General features: G+C 41.7%; 1 protein-coding gene across 1 annotated transcript in view; it reads right to left on the bottom strand.

The window, feature by feature from the left end:
- Positions 1-19,850, bottom strand: part of LOC126272850 (protein rolling stone-like) — a 221,785-nt gene that overhangs the window by 7,248 nt on the left and 194,687 nt on the right. Inside the window, exons 3-4 of the mRNA XM_049976062.1 lie at positions 7,756-7,990; positions 7,538-7,663 (exon numbers count right to left, since the gene is read on the bottom strand). Coding sequence (XP_049832019.1) covers positions 7,538-7,663; positions 7,756-7,990 — 361 coding nt within the window. The remainder of the gene's footprint in view (positions 1-7,537; positions 7,664-7,755; positions 7,991-19,850) is intronic.

The raw sequence follows: 19,850 nt of genomic DNA, 5'->3' as shown, positions 1-19,850 counted from the left end.
AAAGGAGTGCTCATTGCACAAAAGCATGTAATCAGAATAATTGCTGGAGTTAATTCAAGATCATCCTGCAGACACTTATTTATAGAGCTACAGATCTTCACTGTAGCCTCATAATACATATATATATATTCACTTATGAAATTTGTTATTAACAATCTGAACAATTTCAAAAGTAATAGCAATGTACATGGCTACAACACTAGGAGAAATGATGATCTTCACTACTCAAGGTTAAATCTAACTTTGGCTCAGAAGGGGGTAAATTATGCTGCCCTTAGGTCACTTACCTAATAGCATCAAAAGTCTGACAGATAGCCATATAGCATTAAAAGGAAATTAAAAAAATTTCTTAATGGAAACGCCTCCTAGTCATTAGATGAATTTTTGGATGTAGTAAGTGGGTAACTTTCCCAACCCCCATAAAAAAAACTTTAATCCATTTTCCAAATTTCTCCTTGGTTTCATTCACAGATTACTCAATACATTGATCGCATAACACTGGGGTAGGTTACAGCCTTATTTTACTCAATTCTAAGCCGATGCCTTCTTTCATGTCCTTCCACTCGTGTAACTGCTTTCCGATTTCTGTACAATTTGCAGACATCCTTTCACACCCTGCATATTACCTCTGGTACCTTTAATAGTTCTCTAGTCAACACTGTCAACACATTTCTCTAAACCTACATATGTTATAATCGTCTGTTTTCCTATCATCAGTCTATCATCTGAGGTAAGTCACAGTGTCAGTACTGTCTTGAGTCTGCCTACATTTCTCTGAAACTCAAACTGATATTCCTCATAGACAGCTTCTACCTGCGTTTTTCTTTTCCTTCCATTCTTCTGAAAATAATTTCAAGTAAGTATTTTGCAACCATCAAACAGTCTAAAATCCAGGATGGAATGTAACAGTATTGTGGAAAGGAAAGTTGCTACTCACCATGTAGTGGAGATGCTGAGTTTCAGATAGGCACAAGCCCTTTGTCAAAAATAGACCACGCGCGCACACAAATGCGCACAAGCACAACTCAGACACACATTACTGCAGCCTCTGGCAGCTAAACCCACACTGCAAGCAACAGCAGCAGTGGATGATGGGAGCAGGAAACGAGTGGGTGGGAGAGGAGGCTGCAGCAAGGGGGGGGGGGGGGGGGGGATAACAGGGTAGAGGTGAGTGAAGTGTTGGTAGGGAGCACGGAAGGACAAGGTCGGGAGAGGGTAGGGCAGCTAGGTGCATTTGGGAGGTTAGATGGAGAGCAGGGAAAAGGTGGAAGGGGGGGGCAGTGGGAGGGGGGGGGGGGCAGAACAGGAGAAAAGTAAAAAGACTGTTTGTATTGGTGCAATGAGTGCTGTGCATTGATGGAATGGGAACAGGGAAGGGGCTGGATGGATGAGAAAAATTACTAAGATTGAGGACAGAAGGGCTACGGGAATGTAGGCTGTATTGCAGGGAGAGTTGTCACCTGCTCAATTCATAAAAGCCGGTGTTGGAAGGAAGGATCCATATGGCACAGTCCGTAAATCAGTCATGGAAATGAAGGATGTCATATTGGGCAACATGTTCTGCAAAGGGTGGTCCACTTGTTTCTTGGCCACAGTTCATTCAGGCAGACAAACAGATTGTTGGTTGTCATGCCCACATACAATACAGCACAGTGGTTGCAGCTTAGCTTGTAGAGTACATGACTGGTTTTTCACAGGTAGCCCTGCCTCTGATAGGATAGGTGAGTTTTGTGACTGGACTATGAGCAGGTGTTGGTGGTAGGAAGCTGTATGGGACAAGTAGGGGTTGGGAGCAGGGGTTGTGTAGGGACGGGCTAGTACATTGTATAGGTTTGGTGGACAGTGGAATACCAACATGGGAGGGACATTGACAATAGTGGGCAGGACATTTCTCATTTCAGGGCTCGACAAGAATTAGTCGAAATCCTGGTGGAAAATGTAATTCAACTGTTCCAGTCCTGGGTGTTACTGGGTTATGAGGGGAATGCTCCTCTGTAGTTGGATGGTGAGACTGTGGGAGGTTGTGGGGGACTGGAAAGATAATAAATGGGAGATTTGTTTTTGTACAAGGTTGGGAGGATAATTACAGTCACCACATGCAGCACTTCGACTTCGACAGCTGCCACCCATTGCATACCAAAAAGTCCCTTCCGCACAGCCTAACTACCCGTGGTCTGCACTTGCAGTGATCAGCGGTCTCTCTCGAAATATACCAAGGGTCTCACTGAGGCCTTCATAGACCGTAATTATCCTCCGAACATTGTCCAAAAGCAAACCTCTCATGCCTTATCTTTCCAGTCTCCCACAACCCTACAGTCCGGGCACAGAGGAGCATTCTCCTTGTATGCAACTAAATTACATTGTCTGTCAAGGCTGCAAAAACTCTTGTCAAGCCTTGAAATAAGAAATGTCCAGTATCCTTCACACCCCTCTTACAGTGGTAATCCACCATTCACGGAACCTACACAATATACCCATCCCCTTACTTCATGGCTCATATCCTGTAATATGACCTAGAACCAAGACCAGTCCCCATACATCGTACCACCACCACCACCACCACCACCTACTGTAGTCCAGTCACTAACATTACCTATCCCATCACAGGCAGGGCTATCTAAGAAACCAGTCATGTAATCTACAAGCTAAGCTTCAACCACTGTGTTGCATTCTATCTGAGCATGACAGCCAACAAGCTGTTGTGCACATGAATGGCCACTGACAAACTGTGGCCAAGAAACGAGGTGACCACCCTGTTGCTTAGCATGCTGCCCAACACAACAGCCTTTATTTCAATGACTGCCTCAAAGCCTGTGCCATATTGATCCTTCCCACCAACACTAGCTTCTCTGAACTGCGCAGGTGGGAGCTCTCCCTGCAACATATCCTACATTCCCATAACCCTTCTGGCCTCAACCTTCGTTAGTCATTTTTCTCAACCATACAGTCTCTTCCGTGTTCCCATTTCAGCGCTACACAGCCCTAATTCCACCAATATACCCAGTCTTTTCTCTTCTATCCTTTTCTGCTATCCATCTCTCCCCTGCCCTCTGTCTAACCTCTTGAATACACCTTGTAATAGACTTTTTTTGTGCCTATCTGCAACTCAGCATGTCCGCTATATGGTGAGTATTTTGCAACCATGATTTATTAAATTGATGATTCACTAATATTCACATTTTTCTGCTCTTCTTTGGAATTGGAATTGTCAAATTCTTCTTAAAGCTAGGTGATAAATTAGCCTGTCATTACCTGTCTTGCATACCAAGAGGGATAGTTTTGACATGGTATGTTCACCAAAGAATGTCAATATTTCTGAGGGAATATCAGCTGCTCCATGGGCCTTATTTCAACCAGAGTATTTCTGAATTCTGTCGAGTTCTTTTCACAGATCATTTCTCATCTGGTCTTCTTCTAGCCCCCTCTTCTTTTCCATAATATTGTCTTCAAGTTTGTTTCCACTGCATGTAATTCCTATACAGAGGGGTCCAAAAAATGTATTCACAGTTTAAAAGTCCATAACTGACAAACTAATTGACAGTGTTGTCTCACCTTTGGTAGTGTAATAGTTTGTAGTTCCGGCAATCGCCACACAAGCATTGTATTGTGTTGTTTTGTTTTGTCAGATGACAGTCGCAATATAGACAGTGTTTTGTTCTTAGTTGCACCTAGTTACTCGAGCAAACATGGCTGGCCAAGTATCAAACAGAGCCACCGACACATTTAACAATTTGTTGCATTCGAGACAAATTTTAAGCCAAAGGCTGTGTTAAAGATGTACACAATCAATGATCTGGACAACATGTAACAGTAATAAGTCCAGCTAACTCCCGCCATGTGTTACAACACTTCACTAACTCACCATAGAAGTCTGTGAGACAGTTTGCCTGTGAAACTGGAGTGAGCCACTCAAGTGTTTGGCGAATTTTGAAGACAGTGAAGTGGAAGTGCTACATCCCACGGTTGCTACATGCAATGAATGAGGACAACCCAGATCGTAGAATGGAGTACTGCGAGTGGTTTACTAACATGGTGCGCAACAATGAAGAGTTTGCAGAGATGATTGTGTGGTCTGATGAGGCACAGTTCAAACTCAATGGTAGAGTAAATCGCCACAATTAAATCTACTGGGTCACCAAAAATCCGAACATCCATGTAGACAAAGCCGTGAATTTGCCATGAGTAAATGAGTGGTGTGGGCTCTCTTACCAGGGCTTGATTGAGCCATTATTCTTTGACAGCACGGTTACCGGTGAGGTGTACCTTCAGAAGCTTCAGACATCCATTTTACCTGCCATTCGAGACTTGTATGGAGACAGAGGAGTTTACTTTCAACATGATGGTGCCCTAGCCCACTACCAAAATTGTGTTAGGGCGTAGCACAACAAAAATCTACCAGGAGGATGGATAGGTCATAGAGGTGCTGTGGAGTATCTATCACATTCCCCAGACGTAACTCCTCTGGACTTTTACCTGTGGGGAACACTAAAGGACGTTGTTCATCGACAAAAGCCACATACATTGGATGAACTTCGAGAATCCATCGTACATTCATATGCAAATATCCAACTGAACCCATTGCAGTTAGTAGTTTGTGCTGCAGTTTGGCGGCATCGTTTGTGTATGGATGTTAATGGTGACCATTTCGAACACCTACAGTGATATCTTTATGTTGGACTTCAAGCAACACTTCCACCAAAAATGAGACAACTCCATCAGTTAGTTTGCAAGTTATGGACTTTTAAATAGTGGATACTTTTTTTTTACCCCTCTGTATATTCCTTCCACCTTTTGGACTTCCATTCTTTGCTTAGTACTCTTTTTCCATCTGAGCTATTAATATTCACACTGGTAATTCCCTTTTCTCCAAAGGTCCCTTTAGTTCTCCTATCCATGGCATTCCCAAGCTATTCCTGCTCTGTTATTTTCCATTTACAGTCATTCTCATTTTTAGATATATGCATTCCCTTTGACCTGCTTCATTTGAAGCTTTTTAATAAATTTTCTTTTCACAAACAAAATTCAATATGTTGTGTGCGTTAGCCAAGGATTTCTTATCTAATCCTATGGTGCCTTCACTATTTCATTTCTCAGAGTAAACCATTTGTCTTCTATTGTATTTCTGTCCTCTGGTTCAGTCAATCACTACTTAATGCCCCCTTTGAAACTATCAACAACCTTTCATTTTTTAACATATCCAGGTCCTATCTCATTTGCTCTCTACAACATATCCAGCTATCAAGTTAGTGTAATGCCAAAGTAAGACAAGAAATATTGGGGAAGGGCCTTAGGAGGTCCCCAGCATTTAGACAGTAAATGTTAAATTATCAGTTTGTATTTTCAGTGTTGATACATACACATTGCCTTGTGGAGGCACACACAGCTACAACATGGTAGTACATTGAGCACTAGCAGTGAGAACTCTATCACTAGTCATCACAGGGAACTGATGCATTGAACAATGCTCCTCAGTGTAATAGCCCCAGTATTACACTTAAGCAGGCAGATAGTAGAGATCAGAAACTGAGTGAGTATGAGCCCAATATTGTGGTTTCCATACATTGGATACCAAGGTGCTGCTGTTACACCAATGCCATAGTGGCTTCCTTCCTTCCTTCCTGTCGTAGGTCTGTAAGTATGCCAAATCTGAAAGCCATGCACTGAGGTCACTTGCTGCTTCTTGTTTCATTTCCTCTTACTGAAACATGTAGGAGAGTAAAGCAATGGTGTAGTGTGGAAACTGAGTGCACATCTTGCTGTTTTAGTGTATCAGTGACAGGTTGTAAGTGACTAGCTCTTGGGATCATATGGCCACTAATGAAGCTGTACTGTGAGGCTCTGGAGTGTGTAAGACAAACATTAAGTAATGTAGTGCACGAAGTTACAAAATGCTCCATAAGAGGAAAAGTGATGTCTGGTACAAACTGAATGTTACAGTCCACACTTCAGATGGAAAAGAAACTTACGCCAGTTTGTAATTTCATACAAAACTAATTCATAACAACAAATATGCACATATAAGATGTATCCATTGTGGGCTGAACCACTATTTATGCTTTATTAGTCTCTTTGTTTTTAGTGATTCAAATCTGACTAGTTTGTCACACAAAAAGTTTGATACATAGGCAAACAGATGTTTTCACTTCTGAATCATTCCCGAATAGCCTTCTCACCTGCAGATGGTACATCTGCAGTGACTAGAACTCCCTTGCCCAGTATATTGAAAGTCTGACTAAGGCATTCACAGGCAGACACTGTCCTCCAAATCTAGTTCACAGACATGTTTCCCACACCATACCATCACATAACCATTATTCTCCCATTATCTTAAAGAATCTGCAAATGAGCAGCCTTATCATCACCACCCAGTGTCACACTGGAATGGAACAACTGAACCATTTTCTTTGCCAGGGTTTCGACTATAATTGTGCACAGAAACAAGGAACATCCTACCCACAAACCTTCCCACACCTCCAAAAGTGCCATTCCACTGCCAACCCAAAGTAACAAATTTCTTGGTTCTTCCCTTTGTCACACTGAGTCCCAGCCCCTGGCCACAAAGCACAAATCCCTGTGCAAAACATGTTCGACGCATGATCTGATATTTTCCGAGTGTACTTGTAGGCTTGTAGAATTCTTGGATGTCTGTCTGGTCACATCATAATTTTTCCACAATATTTCAGCAGACAGACTCATTGCCATCTTCAGGTGATCTCTGATGATTCCTGCTTCACTCTTGTCAGTGTCTTATACATATTGCCAGTTATTGCCTGCATGACTCCACTCCTACCACAATCTGTGCAGTAGTTGTGAAAGTGGAGGCTCCATACTCTGGTGACAGTGTCCACACTATTACTGCAGGGTGCAGACCTCACTGTATGGGAATGCTTCCCTTTCTTTTAGGCTCTGTGGAGGGTTTGATACCCGACTCAGTTGTAAGCCACTATCTTTGTCAATTAGAACACTTTGAACCATAATTTTGATGGTCTCTTTAGTCACACAATCACAGGAGGAGGAGGATAGCCTTGAGTATATTAGTGTAGTTGTAGTATATCATACTGACAGTTTTTAAAGTATTTTCAGCCATGGCTGATTTGATGTCTTGCATATTCAGTTCAGTTCACACTATCAGCCATGCACACAGTTTTTTAGGGGTTAAAATACGGGTTTATCGAACCTAGTACTGTCAAGGTTTTAGGTAGTGGAATGTGTATTTCGTCCATACCACCATCACACACAGCATGATCTCCCTGGTGCTGTTACCTTTGTTGCATTCTTATACTACGCACCTACTGCCTGCCTCTCCATTGCACATTCCTATCTCATGCACCTACTGCTTAATGAAGTGGTTATAGTGTAACTCTCATAATTATGCCATTCACCTTACAGATTGTTAAAACTAAAATCTAGTGAATAATTATAGTACTGTTCAAAACTTCTTGAAATTTGCAATACTGAAATGAAAATTTATTAACTATTTATCAACTTTTAACAAGAGTAGGGGAATCTGTGCTTGCTGCACTTATAACATGCTCACCAGGATCATAGACTGCAGTCCAAAAGGAAATGGTGATACAGACAGCAATAGTGGCAGCTGTGGTGTGAATAGCCCAGTAAATTTTGTATTCCAGTGGCATTGTGCCACTAACACCTTCAGCTGTTACTAAATAAGAAAGAATAAAATTTTACATAAAGCTGGAAATTAACTCCTTTTGTGATCGTACTTACCTGTTAACTAATAAATAATGTATGTACCTGAAATTTGATGCTGCCTCTTCAGCTTTGCATTCAGAACATTAACTAGACAAAAAATAGCTTGAACTGTGCATAAAGTTAAACCCCAGTTTGTGAGGTAGATTGGCCATTTCCAGATAGATATTATCACTCTTCCAGCTCCTGTTATGGAGGCAAGTAAAGCTGCTATAAAGAATGCAGCCACCACCACTCGATAAAACACATATGCTTGTGTAATGCTCCCTTTCCGTTCCCACTGCAACAGTAGAGATGCATTAAAACAAACAAACACACACACACACACACACACACACACACACACACACACACACACACACACACACACACACACACACAGAGAGAGAGAGAGAGAGAGAGAGAGAGAGAGAGAGAGAGAGAGAGAGAGAGAGAGAGAGAGAGAGAGAAATAAATGGCAATAACAAACTTTGTAATGGGAGAAAAGAACCTACTTGGGAAGGACATCTAGAGCAAAGGCAATCACTACTGACTGCTTTCCATTAAATGGAAAGGTATTTCCATGGACATAATCATCTGCATCCCCCCCCCCCCCCCCACATGAGGTTCATAAAGTAGGAGGAAATACAAGCACAGTGAATATCTGGAGGAGTCCTGGGAATGTACTCTGAAGGATTAATAGGTAAGACAGTTCCAGAATGAGATTTTCACTTTGCAGTGGAGTGTGTGCTGATATGAAACTTCCTGGCAGATTAAAACTGTGTGCCGGATCGAGACTCGAACTCGGGAACTTTGCCTTTCGCGAGCAAGTGCTCTACCAACTGAGCTACCCAAGCACAACTCATGCCCCGTCCTCACAGCTTTACTTATGCCAGTACCTCGCCTCCTACCTTCCAAACGTTACAGAAGCTCTCATTCTGGAAACATCCCCCAGGCTGTGGCTAAGCCATGTCACTGCAGTATCCTTTCTTTCAGGAGTGCTAGTTCTGCAAGGTTCACAGGAGAGCTTCTGTATAGTTTGGAAGGTAGGAGGCGAGGTACTGGCAGATGTAAAACTGTGAGGACAAGGTGTGAGTCGTGCTTGGGTAGCTCAGTTGGTAGAGGACTTGCCCGCGAAAGGCAAAGGTCCCGAGTTCGAGTCGCAGTCCGGCACACAGATTTAATCTGCCAGGAAGTTTCAGGTAAGACAATTGTTCACTATAAGCATTATAGACTAGTTTTAATCCTGGTTTGGCACCAATTTTTAACTGTGACAAAAGAAAGAAACTGCATCAATTGTATATGACAAAGATGAACACCATATAATGAGGAACAAGTTCAGTTTTGAATAAATTCATCTTTTGCTGGTAATCAGCTGAAAGGCATCAACAAAACTTCAATAACTCAAACGAAAAATACAGAACCAAAAAACACTTAATTCATTATCATAAAATTCTTTAGTTACTGATAGAATGTAAGACTGTATTACATAGTTGAGTAGTCACCTTCTTACAACAAGTAAGGCTTGCAGAAGTTGTTCTACAGAGTCTAGAAGATTACAAGAGAAATGGTGCCAGACTGATGATTTCAGGTTAAACTTTAGGAATGATCACATGGTAAGGTGTTTATAACAATGCCTAACAAATGCAAAGGATCACTTTAACATCTTTAAGCAGCACGTAGGTTTAACACACTATTTTTCCTATCTTGAGAAACATAGCTGCATCATAATCAATAATTTAAGTGACAAATCATTTATGTTTCCTGTTGGTGGTGCATCCCTTTAGTCACATTATTTTGTAGGCTTAAAAACAACATAAGATTACTGAACAATAAGAACTTCCTTAAAACTTACTGGCCTAACTAAATTTTCAAGTAACACTATTATTAAAAGGATAGGTGCTACTCACCAACAGCAGAGATGCTGACTCGTGGATAGTCTCAACAAAAAGACTGTCATAAAGGAGGAGCAGCAGCAGCAGTGCATGATAGGAAAGGCAACTGGATGGTGGTAGGAAGAAGCTTGGGCAAGGTGCAGGAGGGATAGCAGGGTAGGGGTGGGGGAATGGTGAAGTGCTGCTGGGGAGTGTGCAAGGACGAGCTGGAGAGAGGGTAGGGCAGCAAGGTGCATTTGAGAGGTTAGACCGGGAAGGGGGGGGGGGGACAGAAAAGGAGAGAAGTACAGAGATGGTGCATTGGTAGAGTAGGGGGTTGTGTAGTGCGGGCACGGGAACAGGAAAGTGTCTGGATGTGTGAGGACAATAACTAACAAATGTTGGGGCCAGGACAGTAATCTATATTGCAGGGAGAGTTCCCCCCTGCGCAATTGAGAAAATCTGGTATTGGTTGAAAGGATCTGTATGGCAAAGGCTGTGAAGCAGTCACTGAAATGAAGAATGTCATGTTGGGCAGCATGCCAAGCAACAGGGTGGTCCAGTCGTTTTCTGGCCACAGTTTGTCAGTGGCCATTCATGCAGACAGACAGCTTGTCGGTCGTCATACCCCCATAGAATGCAGAACATTGGTTGCAGTTTAGCTTGTAGATTACATGACTGGTTTCACAGATAGGTGATGTTTGTGACTGGACTGGAGTATTTGGTGGTGGGAGGACGTGTGGGACAGGCTTTGCAGCTAGATTACTGGGATACATGATGTAAGGGGTTGGGAGCATGAGTTACATAGGAATGGACGAGTCCAGAAATCCAGCAGGACCTCTACTCTCTCCTCAAATCCTTAGGCCAATCCCAGAACCTCTCCCCAGAGTCCATCTCTCTGCTCACCTCTATCACTCCCTACATTCCTACCTTCTACATGCTTCCTACAGTCCATAAGCGTAACCACCAAGGATGCCCCATTGTGGCTAGTTACTATGCCCCCACTTGGATAGTCTCTGCTCTCAGAGACCACCACCTTCAGTCTCTTACCTACCCTTCTATATAAAAGATACCAACCGTTTCCTCCACTGACTCCATTTGTTCCTGTCCCTTTACCACATGGTGCTCTGCTCATCACTATTGATGCCACCTCTCTTGTCACTAAAATCCATCATGTGCATAGCCTTACCACTGATGATCACTACCTTTCCCAATGCCCGACAGTTTCTAAACCAACAACCTTCTCCCTAGTCAACATGACCAACTATATCCTCACTCACACTTACTTCTCCTTTGAAGACTTACCTACAAAAAAATCTGTAGTACAGCTATGGGCACCTGCATGGCACTATACTATGCCAACTTATTCATGGGCCACCTAGAGAAATCTTTCCTAAACACCCAGAATCATAAATCACTCACCTGGTTTAGATTCACTGATGGCATCTTTGTGATGTGGATCAAGGGTGAGGACACCCTACCCACATTCTTTCGTAACTTCTCCCCATTTGCTTCACCTGGTCCTACTCAACCCAACAAGCCACCTTCCTAGATGTTGACCTCCACCTCAGAGATTGCTACGTCAGTACCTACATCCATATCAAGCCTACTAACCACCAATAATACCACCACTTCGAGATCTGCCGCCCATTCCATACTGCAGTCCTTTCCATACAGTCTAACCACCCATGGTCATCACATCTGCAGTGATGAGTGGGTATAAATAAGGTCTTCCCAGACTGTAATTATCCTCCCCAACCTTGTACAAAATCAAATTTCCCATATCTTATCTTTTCAGTCTTCCTTGACTTCCCAAAGTCTCACCTTTTGGTCTGGAGGAGCATTCCCCTCCTAACTCAGGAGCACCTAGAACTGGAGCAACTGAATTACGGTCTCCACCAGGGTTCTGACTGCCCCTTGTTATGCCCTGAAATCAGAAATGTCCAGCCCACTATCCTTCCATCTCTCCCACAGTGGTATTCCACCATCCACCGAACCTACACAGTAGACTCGTCCGTCTCTACACAGTCGCTGCTCCCAACACCTCGCCACATGGCTCTCTCGTCTCCCCTCCCACCAGTATTTTTGGATCTGCCTCTCTTGCATTGGTTTCTGATATGGATAATACAACTCCAGGCACTGTGCCTTTTTCTCTGTCTTATGGTTAATGATAATGGAGAACTGTTTTTGAGAATGATTGCCAGCTGCTAGTCATTGAACCAACCATCAACCTATGCAAGTTTTCGAACATTTCACTACAGTCTTCTGCTGTTGCAACCTCCCTGGAATCAACAACACTAACCGTGAACAGCATAATGGACCTTCCAACACTCCAGTTATGCCGTACTTCATTCTTCTGCAGTTACTTGGCTTTTACACCTTTAGTTCACCTTCCTTGACTTAGACAGTATTCTCTCAGCTTCATTTCTATTGTAAAGAACTGAAAATTCATCATTTCTGCAACAACAACAGATGCACTGATTCAAGTATGCCAACTGACCAAAATCCAGAAAATCAGAAAAAGTCAATTACAGTATGTGGTATCTTTTTCATCAATGAAAATATACTAATAAATGCAGGTTCTTGTATCCATATGTGTCTATTGGTCTCAACTACATCCTGCCCACAATCCACTCAGTATCCTCTGAACTTGTAAAGCTCTGCCTTGACTTCACTTGAGATCAAAATTGTCATTCTTTGTGGAAAATCTGTAACAAAAGCCAACCAGGAGGGCAATTAAGAGATTTGTTATAGGAAAAAATGAGTCTGTAAAGCATTGTAAATAATTGCCTCCATAAAAACTTTTAATAAGATCAGAGAGAGAGAAAGTGGCCTGTAATTAAATGTCATTTTCTTCTCTCCAGTTTTCTTCGGTTTTTAGTGTGGATGTTACCATTATATACTTAAAATTATCAGGGAATGAATTTCATATCATTGATACTATAGCTCAAACGTGCTCCTATCAAGTAAGCAATAGATTTTAATTTCTTCTAGTAACACACTCCTTTGCAGAAGAACTAGCACTTTTAATAGTACTGTAGATGGAATGGTAGTTCTAATAATTGAGGACTGTTTTGTGACTAAAATACCTGTGAAATGTATAATCAATGAACTGTGACAATCTGGAATAAACCTGATCAATGAAACAGTTATATGCTGTGACAGTTGTTTATGCTTACTGTATTCTATCTGCAGACAGGACTTATTTAAAAAGAAATACGAGAGGAATAAGATGAAGTATTTTGACTAAATTAGAAAGGGAAACTCAAAGAGTAAAATTATGTAATATCTTGCTCTGCCTTCCTCCCAGTGGGTACTTTTAATGCCAAATTAGGAAACAATTGTAACAAGTCATTGTAAGATTTATGTTAACTGTAAAAGAAACAGGTCACTGAATAGCCAAGTCATTGCAAGTCAACTACTAAAGATAGGTATGCCTTGTCTGATTCTTGGATCATACTTTCCTACTGTAATGCACGAGGTGTAAGTATTGTAGATACTGTGAATGGTCTAGAAAGTTATGCCCCTAGCAAAATTTTGGTCTATGGGAATCGAATTATTTATGCCATATACTGCAAAGTAAGTTTGAGCTTATTGTGTATTAAAAGTACAATATTAATGGCGATAATATGTAGGAAATAGCATATATTTTAATTTATGTATTTACATTGTAGCTCCAAACATTGTAACTAACGACTTTTATACTTTAGTGAGAGTAACATCTTCCAGCTTTTACCATCTTTGAGGTGTAACCACAATTCAAGAATGGTAGTATGGAATGTGAATGGTTGGCTTTGCTTTATCAGGTTAATTTTATAGAAGTGTAGTTCATTTATAAAAGTACTAACATAGTGTTTGGGATAAAAGGAAGACACTGAACCGATTCAGATATTTGGTGCTAGATTTGTTACCAGCAGGTTCGGCTAACACCCGAGTGTTGTACAGATATTTCATGAACTCAAATGGGAATCCCTGGATGGAAGATGACATTCTTTTTATGGAACACTATTCAAAAAATTTAGAAAACGTGCATATGCAGTTCACTGCAGAATGATTATATTGCCACTAATGTAAATGTTGCATATGGTCAATGAATACAAAGCAAGAGAAACTAGGACTTACATTCTCTCTCTTGGTCCATTTTCAAGAGGAACAGGGAAGAAAATAGCTCATAATGGCATAACTTACCCTCTGCAATACACCATACTGTGGCTTGCAGTGTATGTACATAGATGGAGATGAATTTGAGGTACCAATAGTAGGTGATATTAAAAAAATAAATAAATAAATAAAAAATGCTCTATTACATTTCTGTGAAAACAAAAATGCAATTGTATACACTTCTAATGCAAATGCTGAAATGATACTTCTCACACTGCATCCACAAGGATCTGTTCCATACACCATCTGAGACCATATTTCTTGAGAACCAACCATCAACCCTATGCAAGTTTTTGAACATTTCACTACAGTCTTCTGCTGTTGCAACCTCCCTGGAATCAACACCACTGACCGTGAACAGCATAATGGGCCTTCCAACATTTCAGTTATGCCGTACTTCACTCTTCTGCAGTTACTTGGCTTTTACACCTTTAGTTCACCTTCCTTGACTTCGACAGTATTCTCTCAGCTTCATTTCCATTGTAAAGAAATGAAAATTCATCATTACTGCAACAACAACAGGTGCACTGATTCAAGTATGCCAACTGACCAAAATCCAGAAAATCAGAAAAAGTCAATTACGGTACGTGGTATTTTTTTCTTCAATGAAGAATAAGGTGCACTTGCCTTTGGACCCAAGGCACAGGTCATAATCATAAGCAAATGAAAATGGGAAGTAAAAATTATTCAAGATTATGGAAAACTATTGCAATGCTGCAAGTTCTAGCAACCTCCACAACAATCATACTCCATGGCACTTAAAGGACAATAGTCTACAAACAGACAATACATTTACACAAGTTAATTGAGCACGGATATGTCACTTAGTGAAGGGAGACGAAAATTTAATAGCCATGGGTGACTGGAATTCAATAGTAGGAAATGGAAGAGTGGGAAACGTAGTAGGTAAATATGGAATGGGTGTAAGAAATGAAAGAGGAAGCCACCTGGTAGAATTTTGCACAGAGCATTACTTAATCATAGCTAACACTTGGATCAAGAATCATGAAAGAAGGTTGTATACATGAAAGAGGCATGGAGATACTGGATGGTTTCAGATAGATTTATATAATGGTAACACAGATTTAAGAACCAGTTTTAAGTTGTAAGACATTTCCAGGGGCAGATGTGGACTCTGGCCATAATTTCTTGGTTATGAACTGTAGATTAAAACTGAAGAAACTGCAAAAAGGCAGGATTGTAAGCTGATGGAACCTGGATAAACTGACAGAACCAGAGGTTGTAGAGTGTTTCAGGGAGAGCATTAGGGAACAACTGACAGGAATTGGGGAAAGAAATACAGTAGAGAAGAATGGGTAGCTTTGAGGAATGAAATAGTGAAGACAGCAGATCAAGTAGGTAAAAGGACTAGGGCTTGTAGAAATCCTTGGGTAACACAAGATATATTGAATTTAATTGATGAAAGGAGAAAATATAGAAATGCAGTAAATGAAGAGAGCAAAAAGTAATACAAACATCTCAAAAATGTGATCAACAGGAAGTGCAGAATGGTTACACAGGGATGGCTAGAGGACAAACGTAAGGACGTAGAGGCTTATCTCACTAGGGATAAGATAGATACTACCTACAGGAAAATTAAAGAGACCTCTGGAGAAAAGAGAACAACTTGTGTGAAAATCAAGAGCTCAGATGGAAACCTAGTTCTAATGGAAGAGGATGCAGATAAAGATGAAATGGGAGATATGATACTGCGTGAAGAGTTTTACAGAGCACTGAAAGACCTAAGTTGAAACAAGGCCCCATTAGAACTACTGACAGCCTTGGGAGAGCCAGCCCTCACTAAACTCTACCATCTGGTGAGCAAGATGTACAAGACAGCATGAAATATCATTAGACTTCAAAAAGAATATAATAATTCAAATCCCAAAGGAAGCAGGTGTTGACCAGGCATGAAAATTGCTGAGCTATCAGTTTAACAAGTCATGGCTGCAAAATACTAATGCAGATTCTTTACAGATGAATGGAAAAACTGGTTCAAGCTGACCTTGGGGAAGATCAGTTTGGATTCCATAGAAATGTTGGAACACGTGAGGCAATACTGACCCTACAACTTATCTTAGAAGACAGATTCAGGAAAGGCAAACCTATGTTTCCAGCATTTGTAGACTTAGAGAAAGCTTTTGATAATGTTGACTGGAATACTCTCTTTCAAGGTGGCAGAGATAAAACACAGGGAGTGAAAGGCTATTTACAGTTTGTACAGAAACGAGATGGCAGTTATAAGAGCCGAGGGGCATGAAAGGGAAGCAGTGGTTGGGAAGGGAGTGAGACAGGGTTGTAGCCTCTCCCTGATGTTATTCAATCTGTATATTGTGCAAGCAGTAAAGGAAACAAAAGAAAAATTCGGAGTAGGTTTTAAAATCCGTGGAGAAGAAATAAAAACTTTGAGGTTTGACGATGACATTGTAATTCTGTCAGAGACAGCAAAGGACCTGAAGAGCAGTTGGACAGAATGGACAGTGTCTTGAGAGGAGGATATAAGATGAACATCAACAAAAGCAAAATGAGGATAATGAAATATAATCAAATTAAGTCGGGTGATGCTGAGGGAATTAGATTAGGAAATGAGAAACTTGCAGTAGCAGAAGAACAAAACAACTGATGATGGTCAAAGTAGAGAGGATATAAAATGTAGACTGTGGCAATGGCAAGGAAAGTGTTGCTGAAGAAGAGAAATTTGTTAACATCGAGTATAGATTTAAGTGTCAGGAAGGCGTTTCTGAAAGTATTTGTGTGGACAGCAGCCATGTATGGGAGTGAAACATGGATGATAAATAGTTTTGACATGAAGAGAACAGAAGCTTTTGAAATGTGGTGCTACAGGAGAATGCTGAAGATTACATGGGTAGATCACATACCTAATGAGGAGGTATTGAACAGAATTGGAGAGAAGAGAAATTTGTGGCACAACTTGACTGGTCGGTTGGTAGGACATGTTCTGAGGCATCAAGGAATCTCCTTATTAGTATTGGAGGGCAGTGTGGAATGTAAAAATCGTAGAGGGAGACCAAAAGATGAATACACTACGCAGATTCAGAAGGATGTAGGTTGCAATAGGTACTAGGAGGCGAAGAAGCTTGCACAGGATAGAGTAGTATGGAGAGCTGCGTCAAATCAGTCTCTGGACTTAAGACCACAACAACATATAAGTACAGTTCTCCTCTTTCACAATACCAAAACATGTAACTGTTACCTATCTGAGCAATAGAATACAAGAACAAATATTAATTCCTGGATTTGCACATATGCCGCTCACATTACATGACAGTGGGCATGCTGTGCACAGAAGTAACAGAGGAATAAGTTGTGTTTTGTTCTCATGATTGCAGTTTTAGTTTTCCATTATAATCACATGTTTTACGAGTCCTTGCAGAAAATGGTGTCAAATTTAATCATGATAAAACTCAACTTCACCACGCTAGTATCGCCTTTCTTGCTCATGAAGTTACTACTGAGGGCATTCGGCTGACTTCCAATAGTGTCTCCTTCATTTCCAACCAACCACTGCATGATACCGATCATCATCTTTACAGGTTTCTGAGAATGGCAAACCTTTTCAGGTACCATATACACCATGCTGCCTCTCTCGTGGATGCTTTAGCAGGCAAGAATACATCCAGAGTGAAATGGTCTGAAGTTATGTTGCTGCCCCTACTCTTTCATCCTTTTCATATCTGCTCCCTCCCAGTGCTATGATGATTCCCCCAGTGTGGTGCTCAGAACATTTGATTCTCATACACTCATTCTGACAATTCATCTCACACTAGTATCACAAAAACATCTGGAACATCTCGCTTCTTGTCATTCACCCCCTCCCCCTCCTTTCTAAGATCTTTCAATCCAGATCTGTGATGATACCCTCTTCCTTGCCAATGCACACATTTCTATTACTGCGGACACTAGTGACTCCTCCATCAGCGCTGTTTTTCAGCAACATACAGCCAAGCCAGTGTCTTTCAGCCTCTCCGCTTCTTCTCCAAGAAATTGTCCTCCACCATCGCAAATTATTTGCTTCTGACAGTTATTTGCCAGTTATGAGGCAGTGAAATACTTTTGGGAAGACACTGTTGCGAGGTATAGTGCTGCAACTGACCTTTGCCCTCATCATTTTTGACATATGGACCTCATTTTTCAGAACATTACAGGTGTCTGTTACATCAAAGGTGCTGACAATGTTGTCATGGACTACATGTCAAGAATTAACTCCATTACTTCACCCTTTGACCTTGACAAGCTAGCTCACTTGCAGCAACAAGACAATGATGTACAGAATTTGTTACAAGACTCATCTATGTTCCTTATAGTGAAATCCTGACTCCTATCTGGGTCAGCTACTTCAGTGTTGTGCGACACTTCTGCCAGCATCCTGCATCCCAGAGTTCCTTCTGCCCTGTAACGTATAGTCTTCAATGCCATTCGTGACCTGACCCATCTGGGGATCAAAGCCACCACACACCTGCTTACCAAGTGCTTTGTTTGGACAAACATCAGAAGTGACTGCTGCACCTGGAGGATTGTGTGCATTCCCTGCCAACGTTGCAAGGTTGGTTGACATACACTACCTTCTCTTTGGTGTTTCGACATCCCAAAAGGACATCTTCATCACATACCTCTTGATCTGGTTGATACACTTTCTCCCTTGTAAGATTTCAAACACATTCTATGATCAACTGGGATAGTAGGTGGGTGGAAACTGCCCCCCCCCCCCCTTTCACTGACATATTGGCTGACTCAGTAGCCCATGTGTTTGTTCACACCTGACTGGCCCCCTTCAGCTGCCCATCATCCGTCACTACAGATCAGGGTTGGCAACTTGCACTGTTCCTTTCTATAAACTCTGCAGTCTATGCAGTGTTGCAAAGTTCCATACCACTGCTTACCATCCACAAAGTAACAGACACCTGGAACACTAGCATCACACTCCAAAAGTGGTGCTCATGTGTTCTGCCAGTGGCTGGGCAGAAGCATTGCTGTGGGTCCTCTCAGGCATATCTACCACCTTCAAAGAGGGTTTTCAATCATTTTTGGGCAAGATAATGTACGGTGGACATTTGGTCCTTCCTGCAGCGTATGTAAAGAACTCCAACACTCTTTCCCTCCTCCTACTCCCTCTGCCACCTCTGCCATATCCACATTAATTGGGCTTATCTGTTCACACATCTCTCATATTTTCGTGCCCCCTTCCCTGACCCACATGTGTCGTCTTTCACAGCAACTGCACCACCTGTGACAATGTCATACTCCATGACAACTCAGTTCATGTGACTTTGCAGCCACCTTATTTGGGTCCTCACAAGGTACTGTCACACACTATCAACACCTTCGTTATTGTCCTTAGCAGTAAGGCACAAACTGTATCCTTATGAAGGTTAAAACCAGCCTACGCACTTAAGAGAGCACAACACAAGTCCCATCATGTGTTGATATCATTGTTATATCAGAGATTCTTTCTTCTTGTATCCTCTGCTGTCTTCTCTTTCTCCCCATATTATAGTAATCCCAGTGTTTTGCTCAGAACAAGTGACTCTTGTGTGCACATTCTAACAAGTCATCTCTCACCAGTACATGCAAGAGTTGCAACGAACTCTGCGACATCTCGCCATTCATCCCCAAAGATGTTTCGATCCAGATCCACGACAATACCAGCTTCCTTCTCTAAAGCCCTCTCTGCTCCTTTGACAACCAAAACACTGCCCACGTTTTCCTTATTAAACATTACCTTTTACTGTCTCCACTGACTCCTCTGGGAGCCTTACCATTACCATCCTCCTCCTCTTCATGTCCTCAACTCACTCCTCTTCCCCTCACATTCCTTTATCCTGTGCAGGTAATCCCCTCCACCACTTTCTAGCACTAACTCCTTTCCCATAGAGCAATGGTCCAGCCTCACCTCTCTCTCACAGCATCTACAACATGACTGGTCACACTGCCTCTCATCACATCACGACCTTCTGTGTGCTCACTTCATGGTGCTGGGAGGGGGTTGAGCTTTGCAGCAACAGTTGACTCAGTGTGAGTTGACCATCTCTGTGACAACTAACTTCTTTCATTACTCTCTGCGTGTTCTTGTTAAGCCATGTTGTGTGCTGCTTTTGTATCCAATGC

The sequence above is a fragment of the Schistocerca gregaria genome, chromosome 5 (assembly GCF_023897955.1).
Source record: "Schistocerca gregaria isolate iqSchGreg1 chromosome 5, iqSchGreg1.2, whole genome shotgun sequence".
Taxonomy (NCBI): domain Eukaryota; kingdom Metazoa; phylum Arthropoda; class Insecta; order Orthoptera; family Acrididae; genus Schistocerca; species Schistocerca gregaria.
This window is presented reverse-complemented; position numbering and strand designations above follow the sequence as displayed.